Source organism: Paecilomyces variotii (assembly GCF_004022145.1).
Source record: "Paecilomyces variotii strain CBS 101075 chromosome Unknown C8Q69scaffold_4, whole genome shotgun sequence".
Classification (NCBI taxonomy): Eukaryota; Fungi; Ascomycota; class Eurotiomycetes; order Eurotiales; family Thermoascaceae; genus Paecilomyces; species Paecilomyces variotii.
The window spans coordinates 229,722-249,346 of record NW_021167143.1 but is presented as its reverse complement, the minus strand read 5'-3'; the positions used below and the strand labels follow the sequence as shown (position 1 = coordinate 249,346).

Sequence of the window (19,625 nt, the reverse complement as noted above, 5' to 3'; positions counted from 1 at the left end):
CTTATGCTTGAAGAATAATTATATTGCTTATGCCGAACCATGTTCATATGACATGTCTTGCTGCCAATAATACCCCGACCTAACCAGACATTCTAACAAGCTGCTTCAAGCATATACGTTAATCTCGTACGCTCATGAGCCCAGAGCAGAGGACGGGGGCTAGAATCTTTCACATATGATGTTGACGAACGTAATATCGAGGACGGTGAATACGTCCCCCGAATTACATCTTATGAATAATCACAGCTAACATTACGTTACGAAGTCAAAGGGAAAGAATGAGAATCTTAACATACGAGCGAGCTTCTACCCGGAATAGGAAACGTACTACTTGGTATAGGGACCAGATCGAGGCTTTATGAATATAAAATTACCTTTCCAATACCAATCAAATTCATTTGATCTATTTGTTTACACTGTCTCTCCTATTACACGTCTCGACTCAAAGCAATAATACCAATTCAAAGGTAAGTTACCCCCGCAGCCGCGATAACTATTCAGGTTCACCCCATATCATACAAGAGGGATATTCTCCGCGCTGGCAAAGTCCGAGGTGTATCAGACGTGATTTGAGGTCGCTGGCGCCACGCAGAGATAGAGGCATACATAGGCTAATAGGAAATTGATTCAGAGGCTTCCAATTATAAGCTGGGTTGATAACTTCTCTCAATTACATCGTGTCGACTCTTAAATGGCACAGAAGCAACGGTATGATTTGAACCTTCCAGCTAGTAGCTAGTTAAGTTGTTTGCTTTGCTTAGCTCTATATCTAGGGATAAGAAAGCAATAGGCTTGCAGTTCTTCCAGATGCCGACATATCAATATTCCAAAATCGTCCAGCTTACTATACCACCTCCCTTACTGCCTTCTGATCTAGGGTCTGGCAATCGAAATGAATGCGAAATCGTCGAATAGGAACCAGGATCAGCGCAGTAATTTAGAAGAGATCATTACGCTTCCTATTGAAACTCCTAATGTCAACCCCCTACTATCTTTCGATCTGCTCTATGCAATACATATTGCATAAATTAGTGCCCATCAGTGGTGCAGCAGACATGACCGATAAAAAGCTTGCAGATAAAGACGAAGGATCTTTGAGGGATCTATATCTTCTTTCAGAATCATGAAGTTCGCCTATATCCCTATCAAGGGAACCTTTCGAATCCCTTACCCAATAGAACCTAAAACTCGAATTCAAAACCGGAATCCACCGTTTTGACCAGTCCACCAGAATGAATGCCACTATATATCTAACAACGATTTTGACCGTCTGCTTGCCAAGTATGCCAATCGTCCTGGATGGGGAATTTAATTTGGACACAGTTCGTTCTATGACGCGAACAAGACACCCCACTGGCAGCAGCTCTTTTATTTTGTTTACCAAACATCCCGCGGATATATACAGGACCAAATAATATGGAAATAATAAAAAAAGACAAAAACATACAACAGCAGGGATTCGCTGGTGGTCACCCACCCAACTACTAACCTGCCGGCGTGTGGCTTGAGTACGGCTGAGCGGACGGGAAGCCCTATTTTCCACACCCTATGGTCGTATGTGCTAGTTGATTACTTCAAAAGAAAGATATAGTCACGATGTATTATAATGCTATTTAGTCAATGTGAGGTTCCTGCAATGGGCTCATGGATGTCTTGTATATCACTAATATGGTTTGCGAGACTGGTAGTTACTGTCCGCTACCAGAGCCTAGATTTCGATTTTGCACATTTTGGCTTGGTTTAAATACGGGATATATTATCACTGCAATTGCGGTATTAAGAGGGGTATGTGTTGTATATATAGTATCAGAATCCCCGTGTATTATCTGTATCTATACCAGATACCCCATTGCTCATCACTGGACGTCCAGTAAGAATCAATTTCGTCGCAAGTGGCCCGGTCCAACAAGGCAATCAATCTGGATAAAGTAGAATCAAGACACAAGGACTTAAATATATGTTGAATCTCATAGTATCTGTTGTTCCTAGGATCAGCAATAAACGCTCAAATAAAACACGAAGTCAAGGACATAGAAGCGTCTGTCAAAGAGCCTTGACTTTTTGAACATCTATTATTATGTATCTATTATACTCTAGTCCTTCGTATCAAGGAATGGTCAATACCCTATTATATGCAGATCCGGTACTTTCCTCCGTCCCCTTCTTCACCGACACCCCCAGAGATCCGAAGAGATCCATCTGTTTCAGCTGATCGATGAAGCTAACTTTGCCCCCATCTTCACTTCCTCGAAAGAACAATAGCACGGTAGCAGGGACCGCACCCAGCGGAAGGTTGACATAGAAGCACCATCGTCCAGTAAGAGTTGGATTATCCGTAAACCTTAAACCCTGTATTTTGGAGAGGATAAGACATGCTCTTGTAATTTCCGCGGTGTGAACGGAGCAGTCGGCATAATACATGGAGATAGGATTTTGTAGAGCGTTTCACCAGCTTCGTATTTCTTCAGGCGAAGATGGTGCTGTCATGGTCTTACAGGGACAGCCACCATCCGGGGATGATACTGTCCCCGGAGTTGAAGGGTAGTCTTCTATTGTCTTCATGTGCCAGTCGAAGCTTTCATCCTAGGGATTTTGGCGAAATCTGATGTCAACTAGGATAAGTATGGCAAGCCGCGTTCTGAAAGATGCATCGTCCATCAACCCGAAGATCTTCTTTCGATGATCGAGATAAGTTTGTGTCATCTGGGAAGCTTCCTCACAACATTCTCTCCTCCTCTAAACGTCAGTGCACACGCCTTGTTGGGTAGCGAAATCTGGCCAGTGTGCACAATCCAAATTGCACAAACCATCAATTGATAGTTCTGCATATTTAGTGGACTTGTCCCAATCTTTAGCAATAATATTCCCCAACGATAATTGATTTTGCATCATAAGAGTACGATATATCTTGTTCTGAGATCTTTCAGGATACTGCCAACCTTTTGTTGCATGTATCAAACGTCCTATCTCGGCAAAGTGAATGTGTGCAAGAACAACATCAGCATATTGAAGATCGGCAAATGGCCTTAGCATGCATTGCCCTTCCCCGCCTTAGGCATACCTGTACAAACGTGGGCAGAGTATAATTTCGTCTAGAAGCCAATGGCAATGCTTGTGTGGCAGTCTCTATCCAGACTCCAGAGTCTGTGTCCATCTCGAACGGGGTCGCGCTATTTCCCCGAAAAGGATGCCAAGAGTACAATAATGATCTGAACATACGCTAAATGAAGAATAATCGTACACTAATCAGTGAACTAACTTAGCATCTCTATCCGCGGAGACCCCGCTGATCGATAAGGCTCGCACTCCACTCTGGGACTGAGAGCAATATCCTCCTCCGTTGTCGGTCTTCGAGAACTATCCCCTCTTTCAGTTTATTCTATCGACAGACAACCTGTCAGGCATCATCCCTGCCAGGATTACTACGAAATTAGATAACCGCCTGATCCATTGCGCCTTGTCAGTCTAAGCATCCAACGAATTTCGGTGAAAGGGATATCGGACTCCTCAATCTGGCGCCATGTCCAACTCTTTTCTAGGCCTTGAAGGGTTACATGTCTTCATCACTGGTGCCGCTGGCGGAATTGGAAGCCAGGCTATTCGGGAGTTTCTAGGTATGTGTTAGCTTTCTTTCGTCTTATAGTGTCTTCGATGATCCTTTTTTTTTTTTGTTGAACCCAGGAGTCTGGAAATTTTGCTTGATCTGCAGGGTTTGAAACTGTACCTGCATTGGCTCCATTTTCTGCTCCTTCCATCGGGTAACTAAAGCATGTTTTATTTCAAACAATGTTTCCTTTTCTCTTTCCCTTTAGTTGTGTCATGAGTCTTTCCATTTCCCTTTGTCGTGGATTTGATCGAAATGAGGATACCGTTACTATATAAGTTTGAAGGGGCGCATCTATGGCAATACAGCGATTAGTATGTGATTTTAATACTCCCCACTTATATGGATGCAGTTTAAATTTGTGTGTGAATCGTCATATTATGTAGTTTGCTATTGTCAAGTACGTCTCAACAAGATCTAACAATTTCCAACAGACCACGGATGCAATGTCACCGCACACGACCTCCGACCCATCGAGGTCCCATCTCTTCACGGCGAGCAATATGCCCGTCTTCACACCGTAACGGGTGATATTTCAGACGAGGAATCCATCCGTTCCTGCTTCCAACAAGCCAGGAAGCGCTTCGGGCCCGTCAACATCCTAATCGCCAATGCAGGTATCACGGACGAAAGTAACGAGTACCCCATCTGGGAAATGCCCCTGGACCTATGGGAAAAGACCTATAGGACAAATATCCGAGGCACATTCCTGACCATCAAGCATTTCCTGCGCGCTGCAAATGCCGCCCAGGATGCGCTTGGTAGAGAACTAGATAATCTGGCTATTGTCGTGACGGGCAGTGAGTGCGGCAAGTTTGGTCAGGCGGGTCATTCTGAGTATGCTTCTGGAAAGGCTGGTTTGCAGTATGGGTTGATTAGGGGCGTGAAGAATGAGATTGTTCGTTTGAACAGCAAGGCTAGGATCAATTCTGTCGCGCCGGGTTGGGTTAATACCCCGTTGATCGAGGGTAGACTTGATCATCCGAAGGAGATGTGGGCTGAAGCGCAGGCTACGTATGTTCATTCGAAAAGGAAAGCCCCTAATGTGAGCGGCTTCTGAAAGACTAACCTGGTTCTTTAGAGTTCCCTTAAGGAAGATCGCGAAGCCCGAAGACGTCGCTCGCGCAATGGCATTTTTGGCCTCACACCGCGCCGCGGGTCATATCTCTGGCGAGTGCCTGAGTGTGGATGGAGGCATGGAGGGCCGTCTTGTCTGGAAAGAGAACGAGGTTGTTAAGACATCCTCTTCTAGTCAGCTGGCCGTGGCTTCGAAACCGCAAGAGCAGAGTGTTTCCCAGTCTATCCCCAGAGCACTCACCAAACCAAAGAGGAACAAAATCCGTGTATCCGTCTCTATAGATCTGGATGCTGTCTCAGGATGGCTGGGAACAGGTATTACATTCGACTCTCCCTTATTCTCTCCAAGCCGACAATACTAACTTGAACTACAGGTTCGCATCCAGACAACATCTTAGCCGACTACTCCTCTGGCTTTTTCGCCGCCAAAGTCGGCGTCCCGCGTCTCCTCCACATGCTTAAAAAAGTCGGAATCGCCGACCGCTGCACATGGTTCATTCCAGGCCACTCCGCAGAGAGCTTCCCAGAGGAGGTGCGCCAAGTGGTAGAATCTGGCTGCGAAATCGGACTACACGGCTACGCCCATGAGGGCGCATACCAAATGACACCGGCGCAGGAGCGTGATGTACTCGAGAGATGCATCGAGATTTCCAAGAAACTAACAGGAAAGAAACCCGCTGGATACAGAGCTCCACTGTATCAACTTCGAGAATCAACTCTCGATCTATTGGAGGAGTATGGCTTTGAATACGGTACGTCATATGATATATCAAACATCCATAACCTCTCTCTCCCCGAACATCACTAACACAAATGATCTCCTTCCTACAGACGCTTCTCTCACCGACCACGATTCCCATCCTTTCTTCGCCCCTCGTCGTCCTGCCCTCCAACCCATCGACTTCTCCCAACCAGCCTCAACCTGGATGCATCCCATCCCGCCGCCCACGAACGACAACAAACCCGACCGTCGTCCCCTCGTCTGCATCCCCTGCAACTGGTACATGGAAGACATGACCCCGATGCAATTCCTCCCGCACGCACACAACTCACACGGCTACGTCGACGTGCGCGTGATCGAACAGATGTGGCGGGATCGATTCCTCTGGATTCGAGAGAATGAGGAAGAGCCGATCTTCCCAGTGCTCATGCATCCGGATACGAGTGGGATGGCGCATGTGATTGGGATGTTGGAGAGAATGTTGAGATGGTTGAAGGGGTGGGGGGAGGATGAGATTGAGTTTTGTCAGACGGGGGAGATTGCGAGGTGGTGGAGGGAAAAGGAGTTGGTCGCGGGGGCGCAGTAGACTAGATTTCTTCTCCTTTCTTTTCTTTTTTACTCGTAGATTATGATATAACATATAAATATGATTTTCTGTGATTTACCATATATGTTCACGTTAATAGGGGCTCATTTACCAACATAACATCTTACGGGATTAGCACGGTGCTTCCCAAAGTAGGGATGGATATTCATTATTCGAATAGAACTATCTTACATTCTATCAGCATCCACATAGGCCAGCCTCCCGTAGCATGGAAATGCTCTATCCGACAGACTTCGAACAAAAGGACGCAATACGTCGATGCCTCTAAAATGTTTGCATAATACCCCTGCAACCGAAACATGCAGACAATAATCAACGACAAATAAATAAAACCACGGTCAAAGACTAATCAGCTTTGGAATGAAATTCATTCTGAACATACGCCGCGATATTATCGAGGGCAGAAGGAGTATCTTGGGTTTGCTTCGCTAAAGACAACATAAACACAGAAATCAACAAATAAAGCATGGACAGGAAAAGAAATAGTCTAGATATGCGTATATTAATGAATAAATCGAGGTTGGCATCTTCATGTTCATGTGCAGTGACATCAGAGATCATGTAGGGGAGTATCAATGTGGGATATTGGTATGCATGCATCGAGGGGGGATAGGTTGGAAACGATTCGAAGTTCAATGAAAAAAAAAAAATGAATAAGGAAAATGAACATGAAATCAAAAACGTGTGTCGAAAAAGGGATAGTAAGGTAAATCGTGAATCATATGGTGTTCGAAGTTAGGACTCAATATCTCAGTTTCCCGACTAGGCCAAACGTGTACGCCGTTTCGGCCTCGGTCTTCATCTGGATCATATAGATCTTGAAAGATCCACCAGTCACGCCACCCTCCTTGGCTACGGTACCTCCTTCGTTCTCCTCCCACACGGAAACAGCGATACCAGTGCGGGCAACACGCTCGAAAGCGCTTTCGCCCAAGCAGACGTCCAGGAGGATCTCACCGCGTGTCTTTCCACGGACAATGATGCGCTTCTCACTCGTCATCTCGCGACGCGGCGGGGCAGATACAGATGGTGGTCTGGAACTCTCGGAGGCCTCAGAGTTTATGTTGCCATTTTCTGGGCTGCCCCCGGAGGTCTGTGGGCGAGAAGGAGCTGGGGAAGCTGGCATGATAGTGAGGCGGGCAGCTCCCAAATCCCGCCACTTCGATTGGCTTTCACGAAGGTATAATCTGATCTTCGCATTCGAGAGACCGATGCCATCAACGCCCTTGATAGCCCCAGCTAACCCGGCGAGTCCTGAACCAGGTGACTTAGCACCAGATCCTGCTTCGCTCGAGTACAGGCTGTCCCCTTTGCTGCCACCCGTACGCGATGTGATTGTGGACCGAGCAATGCTGAACATTTTGCTTCCGGCGCCAAATTTCTTCAACGCGGAGAACGCACTGCTCATGGTTCCTACACTGCTTTCAGAGGCTTCTGCAAGCGATCGAGGCGTACCAGAAGCACGGTAGCTGTTTCTCCGCTTTGGCCAGCTGAACCAGCCTCCGCTCTTGTTTGAACGTGTGGAATTGTAGCGCTCCAGAGATGCGGGCTGACCGGCAAACGGCCCTCTGGCATTTTGCAGGGCGATGTATGTCGGGTTGTTGATGCGTGCATGATTGATCATGGCATACAGGGCCTCACATTCTTCCGTACTGCGAGAGCGGAACATGATGTTGTTGTTGGATTTGATCTTAGATCTTTCCGTAGGCGGCGAACGAATGCTTATGTCAATTGCTGTGCCGCGACGGATTGGTACCAACGGAGTGAGCTCTAGGGCGATCAATGGACGCTCCTGAGCAAACGCCTCTGGGTTCGAGTGAGCAGCATTCATCTCAAACGCTTCTATAAGTCCAGGAGTGACAGTAATACTGCACTCGTCGGGGAAAAGATTCTCCCAAGTACCCTTATCTGACCACCCGAATATCGAGGCGATTGCCTTTGATGACTTCTCAGGCTGGAGAGGGACAGTTCTGTATGGGCCTTGGGAGGCAGAATTAGAAGGATCCAGGGACTCGCAAGGAAGAGTCGGAATCGAAGATGGTGCAGAACGTTTCTGCGACTTCTGTGGCTGGATTGGAGGCAATGGAGTCGGCATATCGTCATCTTCCAGCTCATCGTCCGAAGTTTCAGAAGAGGAGTATTCGGAATCCATGTCATAGTGCATGACAGTGGACGTTTCTGAGTACTCGGACGCAGTGTCTGAAGCGGTAGAAGGCTCGTATTCATGCTTCAGAGGGGACGATGAACGTCGTCTCTGTCTAGCAGCGGTTGGACTGAGGACCGGAATGTTCTGCTGTTTCAGCTGTGCAGTACTCGGGGAACGATGAGGCGGTGGAGCAGGGGCGTCGTCGGGATCATCGCCCTCAGAATTCTCCTTCTGAGGCTTGACGGCCGTATTCGGAGTATCAGAGATATCGCTGAAGTCATCAAGATCATCCTCATCAGTGGACAGGATCGTCGATGTATTGTGACTTTGTGTTCCTTTTCTGACTTTCCGGATAGTTGGAAGATCCATCGATGGAACTGAAGAAACGCGCGGACGCCTTTCACGATTCTCATCCACTACAGGACTCCGAGAAGACTTGTCCTTGTCATGTTTATGATGCACCGCACTTGCAGGCTCCGGAGATTTCGTAGCCGCCTTGGCGTCGTAGTATCGATCATGCTTCTGAGAAGGAGGTGATACGACATCTCTCTCTGGGGTGGTAGACATCCTTGAAGCAGGGCTCGATGGCAGATTCTCCGCATGCCGCGAGACCCGTTTCGCTTTAGATCTCTTAAGACCAGTTGGAGATTTCGCGGTGAGCACGTCTTCCGGTGCATGCGCTTTGGGAGAAGACTCTGATGCTACAGGGCTATAGTCTGACTCTCTGGTGATGGCAGAGTATAAAGATGTCCTTGACTTCGCCGCGGAAGAGTAACTGAGAGTGCTCGGTTCTGACAGCAGTTCCTTTGGACTGATAGAACGGCGCTTGGAGCGAGAAGCGGCGGTCGCTTGCTCTCCAATTGGAATATCGATTTCGCTCGGGTTTGGTGTCAGCTTTTGCTTTGGCGAGCAATCCGACGACCGCTCTTGCTGGGACTTCGAGCTATGATCCTTCGACCGGGCGATAAAGCTCTGTGTCCTGTGTATAGCCGGGGGAACTGGGTCCTTGCCCAACAACTGTATCCATTCCAAGCCAATCTCTTCATCATCAATCATTAAGCACAGAAGTTCTTGCCATTCTCTTTTTTCACCGGGCGGGCTCCTGATCATGACGACGATTTCACCCTTCACATCACCGCTGCGGGCTGAGACGCAGCTGATGTCGATAGGAGGGAATAGCAACCAACGATCTGAATTGTCCACTTCACATATAAGAAGATCGCCCCCAGCTCCATCTTCGGGCGCGTTATCCCTCAGCAAAAGTTCCGAACGACAGTCAACCATTTGACCGCTGGAGTGGTAGAGGGAAAGGTCGAAGAAATCTCTAGCCCGTACACGGCGAGTCTGGTCAATGCTGACATTGGGAAGCGCAGCCAGGGTCCCGGGATCGCGAGCTCTGGTGGGATCGATGCTAGCCGCAGACTCATCTTCTAGTCTTGCTCGTTCTTCGTTGGAACGCCGGCGTGCCTCCGTGACAAGCGCCTGGTATGCAGTGGCAATCTCTTCGGCCTTGGGAGAATGCTTAAGCGTGTTGATCCCTCTGAACGTCTTTGACAGATACTTCAGCCGCACAAGAGGTCTCTTCAGGAGATATGCGACATCAACTTTCTGACCATCCGCATTGACAATGTCGCCACTCTCATCTCTTTCCATTCCTTGGTCCAAACTCTTGGTGTCAGAATTCGGCTCTGCTGCGCCCTCTTCCGGAGGGGCGAGATTGACAACCACGTCCTGAAACCCCAATCTCCAGGCTTTGAGATAGTCACGATAGACGCGTTGCGCGCCATGAGCCCATGTGAGAAGCGTATCCGGATTATCCAGCGGGATGCGCTTGTGCATCGACTTCAGCCGCTCCAGGGCAACTCCCATATCGACAATGGGCTTCGTGAAATTCATGTCATCTTTAGGGTCCAGAGCAGGCCTGAAAAGCCCTGCGGCAATAGCCGAGTCGGATCTCGAGAGCACACACGTTAAGAGGACCGGAATGACTCCGCCAACTAAGGTTCTAAGTTCGCGCATGTACTTGGTCTCATCTGAACTGAGCTCCTGCATCAAGTCATCCATGGTCGCGTTGGCCAAACGGCTTCTGTTCGACCGAATGCTCCTGGTAGACCTAGTGCTTCGATTCCTGGTACCGGGTTCAGAAAGCACTGACATCAGGTCCTCATGGGTCGTTAACCGCCTCCTGAGACCAGAAGATGAGCCGGGAAGGGAGTTTGGGTCAAAAGAATCTCTTTCCTCCGATTCCAGATTTGAATCATCCTGACTTTTTGCCTTATGGTCCTCTTTCTTTGACTCGTCTGTCAATTCAGTCGTCTGCGGCTGGGTTTCTTCGTGTGTTCTCAGGGTCTCCGCGGAAGGTATTGTGGACAGTCGGTGCACTCCCGTGCTCGGAAAAGGGCGTCTGGTGTTGAGAGGAAACGGGGCTTCGCTGGCTGAGACCTCTGAACCGTCAGAAAACGGTAGTGATTCCGTGTCTGGATGGCTTTCCTTTTCATCAACTTCGCCCTTATGCCGTGGGCTATCTTTGCCAATCCTGGAAGCTGATTGACTGCGTTTATGAGCCGCAGTTCGCCTTACCGTCGACAATGAACTGGTGTCGCTCTTCCGGCGTGCGGTCTGAGCAGCTTCTTCTGCTATAGCTGAGAGAGACTCACGAGAGGATATATTATCCTTGTCGCTCACATAAGAATAATCCTTTCGACGGCTTCGAGAGCGATGTGTGCTTCGTCTTCGACGAGAGCCGCTGCTGCCGGGTGACTTTTCGGACGGTTCGTCAGCCTCGGACTCCATCCTTTGTGACGACTCTTTCGTGCTGGATACGGTCTTTAGCGGTGTCGGAACCTCGACGTCCGAACCATCATCTTCCATGAATGGATCAGAGGTGGCAGAGAGCCATGCCTCGATCTTTGCGCCACGCGTGGGCGCGGGAGGAGGAGGCTCTGGTCTCGCGAACATCTTCTTTGACTCGTCCAGCATATGCCCAAAAATACCTCCTTTGTGAATCTTTGGGGGTGGCCGTCGCGTACTATTAGTCGGGCCTCGAGCTCGTCTTCTCGACAATTCAGAAAAATTTGCTTCGCTCGGTGCCCACTCATTGCCGTCATCTTCGGGCAGTAAGGCGCTTCGTTCGCTCTCAGGTTCATCATGATGCTTGTCTTTTGGCGTTTTGGGGGAGCTTCGTTTCTTAGATCGCGTAGAAAGAGTATGATCAATCGACGAAGCTTCATCTTCCAGTATGCTCTCGGCGTTCGACGCCTCGTCAGGCGCATGCTTTGTTTGCTTTGACTGCCTCCGTGAAGAAGGGGGGGTGGCATAGATCCTTATTCCGTCATCATCTATGCGAGACTTAGAGGTATCGCTCTTTGGACCCCCTTTCTTTGTCCCCGGAGAGTTGATGAATTCGTCGTTTGTCTTGTACACTGTGATCCGTTTCGGCGGGCGTGTCTTTGGCGGAGGGGTCTTCGGCGCGCTCCTTTTGATCTTCCAATGTTCGTCACTGATGACTCGTTTGCGGGGAGCGATATTGCCCCTCTTCCTGGAATCTGTATTGGAGTCATCATCTACCTCCTTCAGACGTGCCACTGTCTTGTGCGGGGTCGCTTTCGGTGTTTCTTGTTCTATCTTTGATTTCGGAATGTTCTCGTCGTCCTCGTCGGCAAGGACATCATTGGCAGTGATGACACCTCCTCCTTGGTGCTGCCATAGCCTTACTTTCTCCCGTACAGAATTGGTGTCGTAAATGCCTAGCGGTTTTCCAATGTCCACAGCTTTCGACTTGGCTGGAGTCGACTTGGTGACCCCGCCGCTTTTGGACGAGCGACGCGTGGGAGCTGGGGACGGCATTGAGATCTGGATACATACGGATCAGCGACATTCTTGATCGCATTCCAGGGCGAATTGCCCACGTTATTGAAGTCTGGGGTCAGGAATGTTGTGGATGCGCGGAGGGCAAAAGCACAGTCCATCCGATCTCAACTAACTAGTGTTTGTGTGGTGCATTTGTATGTGTATGTGCACTTACCACCGACGTTTCAAACCTCAACAGTACATGCCTCGAAGCAAAAGAGTTGGTCGTTCTGAAGACAGTTTTCTTGATGACCGTCCACCTGAAAGCAGAAAAACAAAGAGAAGAAAACGGACGACTCAGCAGAGTAAGCTTGTCAGTGTCCCCGATAGTGACGTTTCTCCAAGAGGGTCATCTGGACCAGTCAACTGAGGGCGGATGGGCTGCCGGGGTAACGGGGACCCAGCACAGCTCAGAGATAGCGCTAAGCTCTCAGCTAAAGATAGCTCTTGGATAATTGGATATCGCAGACTAGTTGCTACTCACTAGCTTGGAGTAGCACACTCAACTGTATGGTGGTAGTAGCAGTAATAGTTAGCTGGTCATCCGTGATTACATCCAGACAGCTGACCTGAAAGTCGGCGACATCCTTACAAAGAAGAGGTCTGCTGAGCAGCCGGGCAGCTGAGCAGGTCCATTGTAGCAATCAGGTCAGATCACATCTTCTCTCTGCGACATTCGCAGTTGGCATGTTCCGCCATGTCCTCAGAGTAGAGTAAAACCGGTTTGTTTACCTGTCTCCGCATAATGGCCAGACGACAGCAATGATTTCAGGCATACACTTCAGGCACACATTTCCGTCCCGTGTCTCCGCTAAAGCCTCAAGGGAACCAGCTCTAGATAGGCGTTGGACACTGGCCTGCACGTCCATTGGATTCTATCGCAGGACTGGCTAATCCGGCAATGTGCCGGCTCCCGTTGTTGCAAACAGACTTACGTCTACGGTAGAGTATTTACCATACACTCTTCCGGCTGTGTAATTGCTCTACAGTGAAGTTACTCTACATAGCCGATGAGCTGCACGACCTATCGCCACCATGGCTTCATTTGAGTTCAGTCTGTCTCTAGCGTATTGAATATACATGAGATGCGGTCGCAATCGAGGGCTGTGGGTCTATCATATCTCAAAATGCGTTAGGGCTCGAAGTGGCGGTATTATGTGTTTGCTTCTCGCGACTTCTGTGCGATGCTAGTGTTATCTATACGAGTATTGTACAGCTTCGTGGTCTGCTCTGGTCTATCTATAATAATTAGCCACTATGTTCTTTCAATGGTCATTAGCAAGACCTAATCGACTTTGAACGTTAGGGTCATTCGTATATGTAGTGGTCAAGCCGATGTCCGGCAGCCTTCAGTGCGGTCAAGCTTTGTTTCACTTGAAGTACGAGATGCATAGCAAGTCCAGCTAGTCGCATAGCTCGATTACCTAGATTTGCGCAGAACAGCACTTTGATCCAACGCTTTGAATGCCCGCGAGATCTTGGTAATACTTTCGTATAGGTAATCTACACAGCGCATTAGTCACATAACTATCGCTATAGATATCTGACAAGATCACACTTACAGAATGGAACGACAATCCAAATGAAGTTCATCAAGAAGTAGTATCCCCAGAAGTAGTACGCCTCTGGCCGGCAGTAAGAGACCTCGTTAAAATAGTGATCAAATAGGCTGGTGGCGTAGTATAGGACATCACCATAGAGATGCGCCATGCAGACGATTATCTGGAACGGATAGCGAAGTGAATGCTGAATGGTAATGAAATATGCGACTATGAGGCACAATGGGCCCCACACTATCTATTCGTGAGGTTAGAAGACTCGATCTCAGTGCTGGAAGCCCCTATATGTTACTTACAACGGTGATGGTCTCCATACATAGGACAATCGGGTCCGAGGTTAAATATCGAGAATCGGATAGTGAATATTCCTTCCATAATTGTCCGAACAAATCTTGGGCTGGAGCGATATGCGTATGGTTGATGACAAAGTATCCTTCGAAAAAACAATGGAGGGATCCGGCTGGCAAATGGTCAGTGGCTTATGTTATTTTATTTTTTTTTTTTTTCAAGTACAAAAGTGATATCCGCGGAGTCTTACATAGAACAAACCATAAGATAGCAAGTTGATCTGCCCGATTCATCGAGGGACGAATGCGGGTAACAATAGCCAGTGTGCTTCCCAGAATACCTACGCAGCCAGCAGCGAAGTAGACCAGGAGTTTGAGCACGGAGTATTCATTTTCGAGGTAGCCAATAAGTTCAGCCTCCGGAGGGTAATATGGATGAGGAGGATGGGACAATTTGCCGTCCACTGCTGCCATGTTCGACACTGCGTGGCTGTTGAATTGGAGTATTGCTTTGATAGCGCAGAGCTGAGACCTGGTTGGGTGAAAATAAATAAATAACCTACAAGATCCGTAGGCCGTCAAGAAACTGAAGCGAATCAGGAATATCCCACGCAACTGTCTTTGACAGTACAGTGCACAGCCAGGATTAGAGATATTCAATCAATTCCAGAGAGCTCGCATTATTTTGAAAGTAGATCTATCCACTGTTGGCCGTGGAGTGTGCCCGAAGGAGGCTGGAGATCGGGGACCAGTGGACGATGGCTTGGCGGATCGCGCTGCCGTCTCCCGGGAGTTGATCCGGGGGCAGCTTATGCCATCATCCTATCGACCGCGATCGCACTTCATGGAGCCTGTGAGCTCACATCTACATCCAAACACCTGCAATGCCGTCGGAACAAGGCAGGAAGAAGTCCTTGAGACTTGACCTGACGCAGGCCACCGCGCTGGAGGCTCCTCCTAGTATCGCGGCCTTGTTCCTGATCCGTTTCGATATCAAGACGGGGTCAGTATCCACGACCATCGAGAATCTTAAACACTTATTACCTAGACGGCAGCTGACATAGTAATGCGAGAAGATATGTGATCTCTTGGAAACGATCCTTACCTGATGGTACTTATCCTTCTCGAGATGAGATGAGCTTGATGACGGAACTGACATGCGGGGTGGACAGTTGAACTAGAAGGCGTCGTCGAATACAGGTCGCTCCCATCCGGTCTCCACAACGTCACTGAGGATTTGGTGTATGCCGTACTGGCCTGAATATCTTGCTATGGTTTGCTGAGTCTGATTTCTAGGTATTTCATACACGACAAATATGCCGGTGTCAGCGCCTTCGTGAATAAGCCCGCCGCGGAAGCCGAACGCAATGCGCTGATGTTTGCTGTTGGCGTTCTGGTGCCTTTAAGCAATGGTCGACTGGGGAAGAGCTGGAGGCATGCAGCAGGCTTGAAGGAACTTGCACAGTAAGTTTGCTCCTTCCTGTGCTGGACCTAAAGTTGGATGCTAATGCGTGGCTCACTGCAGGAAACTTGACAATGAGACCTGGGATCCGCAACCTCTTCTGGAATATTGGGAAAACCATCAGGTTGGTGGGAGTGATTCTCCTACCCTAGTTGAGACATCGCTGGAGTCGCCTACGACCCTCAAACCCAGAACGAGACCGGACGCTTCAGAGACGCAGCGATGGAGTCGCGCTCTTAGCGATACAGTAACATACGAAGCATCCAGAACGGCACTGACACCTTTCCATCCTGCCGCATCCCTTCCAGAATTTATACGATTTTTTGGTCCTCTGGTGTTCCCATTGTATAGAGCTGCCTTGCTGCGCAAGCGGATTCTTTTCGTAACCGAGGCGCCAGTCCATATACCTTGTAATTATGGTATGAGCGTCCCACACCATTCTATGTTCCGAAGCTAACTATATTTCAGTGTACGATCTTTCTTTGCTGTCTTCCTTGCCTCAGTCGCTACTTCCACTACTTCCTTCCGAAGGGTTGCCGCCCCTTCGCCCTCGGCCCCTTTTCAACATCGGCGTACACGATATACCCTACCTCTCGTCGCTGAAACCCGCAACAGGCTCTGGAGAGCATCATAGCTGGATAGCATGCACAACAGATAATGTGTTGACCATGAAGTCTGAACTTCACGATGTTCTTGTTACGTTTCCGCCACCATACTCCAAGGACGCCGCGCAGAAAGTCTACCCGAAAATAAGTATCAAAGACGCCAATTCTGTTAATCAGAAATCTCCTCAACAGATCACGATAAAGGCAACACAGAGGGATGTTCGTCGTTATTTGAATCTGCGTGACGGCCTCCGCCATCTTGACCGCGAGGCTGTCTCTCAGAGCCCCAACGCAGATGATGACTCGGACGCTTCATCTACATTCTCGTCTAGCTCTATCGTCGAGCCACTCTCGTGGCCACGTCTGGCTTACACATCGTTCATATGGTGGGCATCCGCTGGTGAAAAGCGTGAAGGCCTGACGGAAGAGGAAGAAGAACAAGTGGAACAAGATACCAGTCTTCTTGCCAGCGTAGACAGCCTCTCAAACTCTGCAGCTGGATCTCTCCACCGTCGCAACATCCAGCTCGATCAACTGGGTAACCAGCCGCAAGAAGTTGCGCTTGTTGCGTACTTCCGTCGCTTAACGAGCCTGATTTTCACCACTCTTTCTGATGCCGTGGCAAGACAAGATGCTGATGACGAGGCGGAAACCAGCTACCGAGACGAACCGGGCGAAGATGACGATGAAACCGTCTCGGTAAACCGACATTCTACGGATGATGACCAAACTGCGCTACTTTCAGAATCCCGGCGCCGCAGAGCAAACGGAGACGATGATCTGGAGCCGGTGACAATCACAACGGAAGACATGGCTCACATGGGTCTGGATGTCTGGAGCGAAACGGACCGGATCTTCGTCGACCAACTCCTTCGACTCTGGTGGGGTCGAAAGGCCCGTGTGGATGGAACGCGAATCACATGTTGTGGTGTTCGTATTCTCTAAGCACCGACAGCCCTTCAGAATTATTTGGTACATATTCTTCCACTTTATAGCAGGACAGTTGTTATCATGGCGAGCAAGACACAGATCGATCAAGTACACCGCAATACCCCATATGCAATGTTCACGATGCTGGACATCGAGTCCCTTTCATTTCTTAACTCGAGTGAAGCGAGATCTATACAAACCTAGTTCTCTACATCGAGACAAATGTGATACATAGAGAACTTCTGCAGTCTACTCTTTTCCTGGAAAGGTTGAAATCGTTCACATTCAACAAAAAGTACTTGACACCATATCAAGAAAACTGAAGTAATCACAAGAAAAGTAAAGAGACCCAAAAGGAATATCAAGCATGTCCAATGAAAGAAGGCAAAAAAATATGTATCGACAAGAAAAGACGACGTAACCAAGGCCCTAAACAAGATCCATATATAACGCCCGGGATCCGATGAGTACGGCCTCCGATTCCAAAAACGCTCCCATGCAAGCCGGTGAAAGATAGAGAAGAGAAGGCTTTTCAGCAAACCAAGAATGGAACAAAAAAGTGCAAAACAAGAGAAAGATCCAGGAAGGCCAAGGCAAAACGATAAGTTTCCTTCCGAAAAATAAACCCAAGAACCTGCAGTATCAGCGCCTGGCTAATAGAGACAAGACAGAAGCGGTATGTAAAACGAATCGAAGCAGTAAAGAACTCCGTAATGACAAAAGGTATATTCAGCGGATCTATTGTTGCGTTACCAAGGCGAAAGACGCTTAGTACTTCCCGACAGGAGCACTGAGATCTCTCCGCTCACTCAGGTCGCTCTCGCTTTTTGCGTCTGTGTTATTCACCCCTGGAATTCGTTTCGGTCCGCGAACAGGAGCCGTACCCATGCCACCGGTACGGACTGAACCTTCCAGCGCACTCGCACATCTTTTGGGCATGCTGCGAGCCCTACCTCGTCGTGCTCTGATCTGTGCCAAGGCCTCCTCTCGACTAATAGGTGTTCCTGGAATGGTGGAAAGGTCTTGGACCGGTGTATGATTCTCCGGACGGAGGGGAACCTTGGTTACGGTAACGTTCTCCTTAACCGTTTCCTTTTGGCCCACCTCTGGCTGCGGCGTAGATTCCTGGTGGCGTCTGTCGAATAGGTTCTCGTAGAGTGAGGGAGGAAGCTCGATAGGTGCTGTGGACGGCGCAGCTGACATTGCTTCGGTAGGAGGATCAAGACGAAGAGCATTTGGGGCACTCTTCGGGCCTTTCTCGTTCTCAGGAACAAGTGGTGAAGTTGGTAAATGGCGAACAGGTGAGTGGGGTTGCGGCGCTGAGTGTACTGCCTGTGTCGAGGAAGATCGCCCCTCGATGCGCTGTGGTGATTTGTGCATGGGTGACGGGATAGCACGGAACGTCCCCGTTTTTGGAGAGAACGTTATGGTCGGCTCATCCGATGTTTCTGTCTGCGCCGTGGATCCAGTTTCAACATTGACTTCTTGAATCGGCGTTGATGCGCGAGTAAGGCTTCCAGCCTGGTTTTGGGATGGCATCACAGCCTGAGCCCGTTTCTTGATTTCAGCGTCGGTCTCTGCCTCGGCCTCCTCTCTCTTTTCCCTGATCTTGCACATGTTGTACCATTTCACGTCATACACATATTCATGTCCTTGGCTCTCCGCGATTCGGCAGGAGCACTGTTTGAACTGACATTCCATCTTGAGGAAGTGGACCATCTCCTCCGCCTGGAGTCTCAACCGCCTTTCCCAAGACAGTTCGAAGTTGAGCCGCTGGACCATATTCTCCTTTTCTTCTGTAGCCTCGACCTCCCGGACCTCCGGGACCTCTGTGGTAGATCCGCCGTGTGATAATCTCGGTTTTTTCGGCGGGGTCTCACTATGATGCTGCTGTGCTTCCGTCACTGAACCAGACAACTGCGACTTGTCGCATCCATCAAGGCTTCTCTTTGCTCTGCGAGGCGTTGGTGTGAGAGATGAAGGATGTTCCTGGGCCGCAGCCGACATTGCGGCACTGTCTTTCTCCATCTCTTGAGCCTTAGCTTCTAGAGCGTCGGAATGACTATCCGTCATTCGATCTGTTTCCAATGACCGCAACTTCCCTTTCAGAACCTCCAGCTCCTCAGTAAGGCCGGCCAGAGCGTAGGCACGTTCGAAGGCTTCCTGCTTCGCTTTATCCTTGGCGTCTTTCTCCACCTTGAGTTCATCCCTCAGACTCTTGATCTCCGTCCTGGAGTTTTTGATTTCCTCTTGTAGCTTTACCAGAGTAGAACCGGTCTTGAATGCTTCCTTTCTTGCTTTTCTAACTTCCTTCTCAAAGACTGTTCGCTCATGGGCCTGACGTTCTTTGGCGTTGTGTAGCTCCTCCATAAGAGACTCCAGTCTTTCGCTCAAGCGCCTCTCTCGAGATTGCGCTTCAGATAGCTGTGAAGATACATTTGCAAGTGCTGACTCGGCCTCTTCACGTCCAATGATGGCTCGTTGAAGCGCAGCTGAAGAGTTCGACGAAGAAAGTGTGGTGGAAGCTGGAACTGGACTTCCATTGCGCGAGAGGCCGTTGATAAAAGCGACCTTTGCTTGGACGTCGGAATTCTTTCTAGTTGATCGGAACAATTCTGTTGATCTTGATGGCGAAGTCATCGGTTTTTGTTGATTCATTCGTTCGGGCGACACGGGGTAGAGAGCCCCCTTGGGAGAGGCGGGCGACTGAAAGGACGGAGAATCCATTGCTGATACTTCGAGGGATGTGTTCACTGCTGTCATAAGGGTCTCCTGATG

General features: G+C 49.1%; 5 protein-coding genes across 5 annotated transcripts; 2 read left to right on the top strand and 3 right to left on the bottom strand.

Moving 5' to 3' along the window:
* Nucleotides 1-2,106: 2,106 nt before the first annotated feature.
* Nucleotides 2,107-2,542, bottom strand: C8Q69DRAFT_497691 (hypothetical protein; the record flags this gene model as incomplete). The annotated part of the gene is made up of 1 exon (XM_028632283.1): nucleotides 2,107-2,542. The coding sequence occupies exon 1, from the start codon at nucleotides 2,419-2,421 to the stop codon at nucleotides 2,107-2,109; it is 315 nt and encodes a 104-aa protein (XP_028485617.1). The 5' UTR covers nucleotides 2,422-2,542.
* Nucleotides 2,543-3,275: 733 nt separating this feature from the next.
* C8Q69DRAFT_463377 (putative xylanase/chitin deacetylase) lies at nucleotides 3,276-6,059 on the top strand. The gene is made up of 5 exons (XM_028630369.1): nucleotides 3,276-3,614; nucleotides 4,039-4,618; nucleotides 4,686-4,996; nucleotides 5,056-5,433; nucleotides 5,513-6,059. The coding sequence occupies exons 1-5, from the start codon at nucleotides 3,521-3,523 to the stop codon at nucleotides 5,986-5,988; spliced, it is 1,839 nt and encodes a 612-aa protein (XP_028485616.1). The 5' UTR covers nucleotides 3,276-3,520; the 3' UTR covers nucleotides 5,989-6,059.
* Nucleotides 6,060-6,751: 692 nt separating this feature from the next.
* C8Q69DRAFT_401407 (hypothetical protein) lies at nucleotides 6,752-14,324 on the bottom strand (the record flags this gene model as incomplete). The annotated part of the gene is made up of 6 exons (XM_028627925.1): nucleotides 6,752-10,388; nucleotides 10,452-11,689; nucleotides 11,741-11,932; nucleotides 13,580-13,801; nucleotides 13,860-14,023; nucleotides 14,102-14,324. The coding sequence occupies 6 exons, from the start codon at nucleotides 14,322-14,324 to the stop codon at nucleotides 6,752-6,754; spliced, it is 5,676 nt and encodes a 1,891-aa protein (XP_028485615.1).
* Nucleotides 14,325-14,648: 324 nt separating this feature from the next.
* C8Q69DRAFT_226464 (hypothetical protein) lies at nucleotides 14,649-17,336 on the top strand. The gene is made up of 6 exons (XM_028626343.1): nucleotides 14,649-14,853; nucleotides 14,927-14,961; nucleotides 15,023-15,092; nucleotides 15,147-15,314; nucleotides 15,376-15,731; nucleotides 15,781-17,336. Exons 1-6 carry the CDS (start codon nucleotides 14,735-14,737, stop codon nucleotides 16,860-16,862), a joined length of 1,830 nt encoding a protein of 609 aa, XP_028485614.1. The 5' UTR covers nucleotides 14,649-14,734; the 3' UTR covers nucleotides 16,863-17,336.
* A 279-nt stretch (nucleotides 17,337-17,615) lies between these two features.
* C8Q69DRAFT_506177 (hypothetical protein) lies at nucleotides 17,616-19,574 on the bottom strand (the record flags this gene model as incomplete). Its single annotated transcript, XM_028632773.1, has 1 exon — nucleotides 17,616-19,574. The coding sequence occupies one exon, from the start codon at nucleotides 19,572-19,574 to the stop codon at nucleotides 17,616-17,618; it is 1,959 nt and encodes a 652-aa protein (XP_028485613.1).
* Nucleotides 19,575-19,625: the final 51 nt, after the last annotated feature.